We start from the raw sequence: 5584 nt of genomic DNA, 5'->3' as shown, positions 1-5584 counted from the left end.
TACTGGTAGTGACGGCCGCGGCGGCGAGTCCACCCGGTCGAGTCCGTAGCGGGGAAACGGGTGAGCCGAGATCGAGTTCTCGGAAATCGGGCTTGTTGAAATCGGAACTCACTGAGTCACAGAGCCGATCCGGGAGACCGTCGGAGGCAGAGTCTCTAGTGGGTTTCTGCGACATTTTCTCAAAAAATGGAAAAAAACCCAAATAGGTGTCGACGAATCTCACTCTCCTTAGGGTTTTTCTCCGGCCGGAGAGTAGCAACAATGTCCTTCAAATGGAGCAACGGCGACGAAGTTGGAAGTCGGAGACGACCAATGACAGGCCAATGCATCGACGGGGGGATAGAGAGAGAAAGCGAGATGGGGATCTCGTGAATTTAAAGGAGGAAGCAAAGAATGAATGTGAGTGCTTAGAGAGAGAAAGTCGGTTTGTGAGAGAGAGAAAGAGAAGGTTCACAGAAGGAGGAGCAGAAGGAGAAAGAAGAACGAGTTGATACATCTAATAATTAAATATAATTAGTAATTGCCGTATATATTAATTATTCGCATCCATTTATTTTGTATTTTCCATTATCCCCCCCTATCTTATTTATCATGAATAGAAAATCGAACTTTGTAACACAATCGGTTAAAATAATGTACGGATGACCCCTAATTTTTTCATTTAATTTCTGTAATTTACAAATATACTAATATCTCCATATTTTAAATCTATGTTACTTAGCATAGGATTTAACTCTTTTTATATCTAAATCCAAAATCTTTCAACCAGAATAAATACGTTTAGATTCGTATTAAAAGCAACATTATTCATAAAATCGGACACAATATTATTTTAAAATATCTGAAATTCCGTACTATAGTAATTTAATATTTTTTTAAGAAAATAAGTCTTCGTGTTTCATTTTTATTTTACCATCAGATTTATTTTTTTTACAAATATGAAAAAAAAAACACGGAAGATTTGCTCACTTCGCTTTCGGTACTGTTCCATTTTCTTTTGGCGCTTACATTGTCCCAAGGCCCACTCGCATCTCGTGGGAAGTGACCTCCACGCTCCTCAAATATTCATAAGATTCATTCATGTCTTGAGAAAATTTTATCATATATGCTTGGACATTTTTGTTCGACTATATAAAAACATGAATGGATTAATACATACTTATATATTTAAAGGCGATCTAAAAATGAATTAGTTATAATTTTTGAAACTCGAGTTAATAAAGTTTAAATATAATATAAAATAGAGACAAATAATGCAATAAAAATTTTAAAAACGAAAATCAAATTAAAACTGAATTTTTAAAAGAAGTACGAATCAAATTAGAAATTACCGTAAAATCAAATCAATAAATAATTATACAAAAGGAAAAAACTTATACTGAAACGATCTCAAAGATCTATCCATAATATTTTATTTTGAAAACTATATTCTAAGAAGTGAAAAAACTGAAATTAGATGATATTTAACGGTAAAATATTTTGGGTATAATATTTTTTAAGTTTTTAGATTTTGTAATGAATACACATAACACATTATAAAGCAATATTAATTTGTTTTTTGGGGGTTCATGGCACAAGGTTAACCAACAATTAATGAAACATATAGTATGATACCGAAATCAATGTGACATCACGTAATAAATTTCCTTGGAGTTCGCACTCTTTTGCAATTGCCTTCTTTTGCACGAGATTTCTTTTCTTCATTTGGCAACCATTTATTTAATTCTACAACGTTTTTATCATAAGATATATTTTGGACCTTAGTTAGATTTTTATTTAAAACAATGATGTTAACTTAATTTTTGTTTTTTCATATTTATTAAGTTAATTTAATAAACATTATAACTAATTAATATTTAAATCACATCTTCATATGTACACAATTGTTTTAATTCGATTGGTTGGCGTTTGAACTGAAATAATATTATATATATAGATATAGATATCATAATCACATTTTCATTAGTCTTGAAAATAAGACATTGTATGTATGTATGTATGTATGTATGTATGTATGTATGTATGTATGTATGTATGTATGGTGACTTTTGAAAAGACATACCAAAACAAGAGATAATGTCATACGATTCAGACGTTGCTTGTACAGAATAATATATGGTTAGTTTCATGACATTTTCATCGAAATCTATCAATATGTAACCTCATGCTTATGTTTTCACTTTGTCATGTTCCCCGATGGGTAAATCTTTATATATATATATATATAGCTCTTCGTAGTTGTCTTATATATATATATATAAAGAGACATTTGTTTTGTTTTTATGAATGGTACTCTTACTTAAATAATATTTACAAACCTAAATTCTTAATTCTTAATTCACCAATTAAGGAAAAAACCTAATTTTTTTTTGTAGATCCTTATGGTGTCTAATGTCATTATCGGTACGATAAGACTAACACAACAAAAACTGCACGAATTCACATATTTTATATCAGCCTTAAAGTATATAAACACCCACATTAATTTACAAATTATACACCGAGGCGCATCTATATATATATATATATATTGTAACGTATAAAGCATAGCGTAGAGATTAAATTTCCACGTACGCATGGCACACTAAAAGGATCGGTTAAGAAGTACGTAGTGGGTTTGGTACGCCGACACTCTTCAAGTATATATATATTTCCTCTAAAAGTGTTGATGATCATATGGAATATATATCAAACCTTGTCTTATAGTCCACAAGTTTGGAATTTCACTTTTAATTATTCAATTTATATGTTTTTAGAAAATTTTGTACCAACCCTTCGAATAGATATGTACGCACTCACATAAACACACATATATATAAAGCTGTATATGTTAATTAAATTATGTTTTTAATTAGAAAGGGTGGGTTTCTTGTAGAACAAGTTAGTTATTTGCGGAGTAGAAAAAAGCTTGAGTGCTTTGTAAAAGATGGGGCTATTCTTCATTCACAAGGCTCCCTTTCCTACTAACTCAAAACATTATTTTTTTATTTTATTTTTGTCTTTGAAGTCAATTATTTGATTCCAATCTTGTTGACACTTGGAACCATTTTCTAGTACAAAAAAATATCCACAATACGCGTATACGGACGTGTATGTGTGTATGTATATCTTTATATGTACATATTATATATGTGTGTGTAAATATGCCAACCAAATGCGCATATATAATATAGAAAACCAAATATGCAGTGCTTTAATGCCAAGAAAGATAGAGATCAATGAATGTTGCTTTGGTACATATATATAGGGTTATGGACCCACTTTCTAAATCCTCCGTTAGACAATGAGAGATGGACGTAATTTCCATTTGTTTGGATTCTTCGGATGAAAATATTAGAAAAGAGATGTAACTATGAATGCATCGAGAGAAAAAAAAAACACAAAGCCGGTGTTTAAATCGAAATTTTATTGCAATGGTTCAATAGATTACGGTCGAACATTTTTATTTTCGTTGAAATTCGATATTTGAACTAGCTAAATATGATTCGATTAGATAATTATCAATATATTACTAATTAATACCTTGTTATATATATATAATTGGAATCTTGAAATATTGTGTCTAAATCCGATGTTCGCAAACGGTTAGAGGAAAGTTGTAATATCGTTGGCTTCTTCTGATCGAAATGTCAAAACCTAGGATGCTGATGTCTTCAAAATTACACCCACACACGCACAGATATATATATATATATATATATATATATATATATATATATATATCATGCAGTTGTATGTGAGAGAGACTGTAGCTTGCTGAGGGCAAAGCCCAAATAATTGAGATGTAAAATGGAGAACCCATTGATGATGTCTCCCCCAACGGACGTCGCTTAAACATATCACACACACACAGATATATATATATATATATATATATATATATATATATATATATGTATATCTGTATATATATTGTGTGTGTGATTAATTCGACCAACCCTTAATTTCAGGCCAACTTGCAAATTTTTTAATGTTTGAAGAGAAAAGCAGAAGAGAATCTAATTAGTATTCAATGAACCACTACAATTCTGCTAGTTTTCTTTTGTTTTCATTCACAAAACTCTCAAATTTTATATTTGAGTAGTTTATTGGTGAATTGGGTTATAGACTTGCATTTTCATATATTATTTTTTGTCGTTAATAATATTTTTAGAAAATACTGAATTTATTTTAAAATATTTATATATATGTATATATGTATATATTCTATTTAATTTTTTGTTAGTTGATATAAAATATTTTATGAAAATTAAATTAATAAAAACAATTAATTTAAAATTTTACAAGGGCTGGCCATGAAAAAAAGGGTCAAGCTGGTCAAACATGACGTCACGTATTCCTAGCGATGTCATCATCCTAGTCCGAGTACAACACAATACGAATACGTGGCATACGGAGAAAATAAGATAATGTTGGGGTTTGTCTTTTTGTGTTACGATTTTATTGGTTTCATTTGTATTAGATGACATACCATACTTATTTTAATTCTTTCTATGTAATTCGAGAAGCTATTATATCATATAATTGGTATATTGAAACTCCATTTCATTCGAATTTAAACTAGATTTTGATAAATAAACTAACCAAAATTAATTCGAATTCTATGTATTTCAGTTAAACCGATCAGAATATATCCAAAAATATTGAAACAAAACTTGTAAATTATAAACGTTTCTAACAACAAATTTTATCTAGTATATTAATTATAGTTATACGAATGAACAATGATAATTTAATCATTTAAAAATTAATAACGCCATTAAAGTATTAGTTGGATTTTATGGGAATATATGATCAATCTCAACTTTTATTTATTTATGTAAATTAATTTAGATGATTGAAAAGTGAGATGTGTGTGTGTGTATACATATCTATATATTATAATATGTATAGCATGGGAGGTTCATTTCTTGTTCCATTGATGTATTTGAATCCGTAACGCTATGTATGTTGAGTCGATGACATATATATATATATTCCAATTCTGTGTGAGAGAGACGAAGAAAGAAAGCAACCAAATCCTGCATTTATACTTTACAAATGTCTCGAACTCTGCGATTCTTCAGAATCAGTACGGACACACACACACATACACACACACACACACACATATATAGGTTTCAAATTAAATTCAAATGCAATTTTAAATCAAACGATATTAATTTTGAAAATCTGCAACAATCCAACTATAAATGAACACGAATTGCACACTTCTAATCCTAATCATGGGTGAGATTAGATTCATCACATGATGGTTCACAGAAGTCGAGCAACCCACGTGGGGAGAAAATTATAAAAAGTCACAAAAGTGTAATTTCTTTAATTCAATTTTTTTTTTATAATATAGGTTTTGTACGAGGGTTTCAAAATTCACCTTTTATTTTTTTTCTAAATATAGATTTCTTGCATGAACGGGTGCCAATAATTTTCCCATATGCGTCCAGATGTTATTGTACATAATAATTTAATGTGTATATTTTTGTATAAATTTTGTCCCAAAAGCATAAATTATAAGCCTTTTTCTAACAATTATATTCTTCCGTCACTTGAGTATTTTATTCGAACGGGTCGGTGTGGGCTTGGG

At 29.8% G+C, this 5584-nt stretch overlaps 1 protein-coding gene across 1 annotated transcript in view; it reads right to left on the bottom strand.

The window, feature by feature from the left end:
• The window catches only part of LOC104822562 (TPR repeat-containing thioredoxin TTL1), a 4117-nt gene extending 3645 nt beyond the window's left edge, over positions 1-472 (bottom strand). The window contains exon 1 of the mRNA XM_010553813.2: positions 1-472. Within this exon, the coding sequence (XP_010552115.1) occupies positions 1-175 (175 nt within the window). The 5' untranslated portion in view covers positions 176-472.
• Between the last annotated feature and the right edge of the window lie 5112 nt (positions 473-5584).

This window comes from Tarenaya hassleriana, unplaced genomic scaffold (assembly GCF_000463585.1).
Source record: "Tarenaya hassleriana unplaced genomic scaffold, ASM46358v1 Cleome37, whole genome shotgun sequence".
NCBI lineage: Eukaryota > Viridiplantae > Streptophyta > Magnoliopsida > Brassicales > Cleomaceae > Tarenaya > Tarenaya hassleriana.
This window is presented reverse-complemented; position numbering and strand designations above follow the sequence as displayed.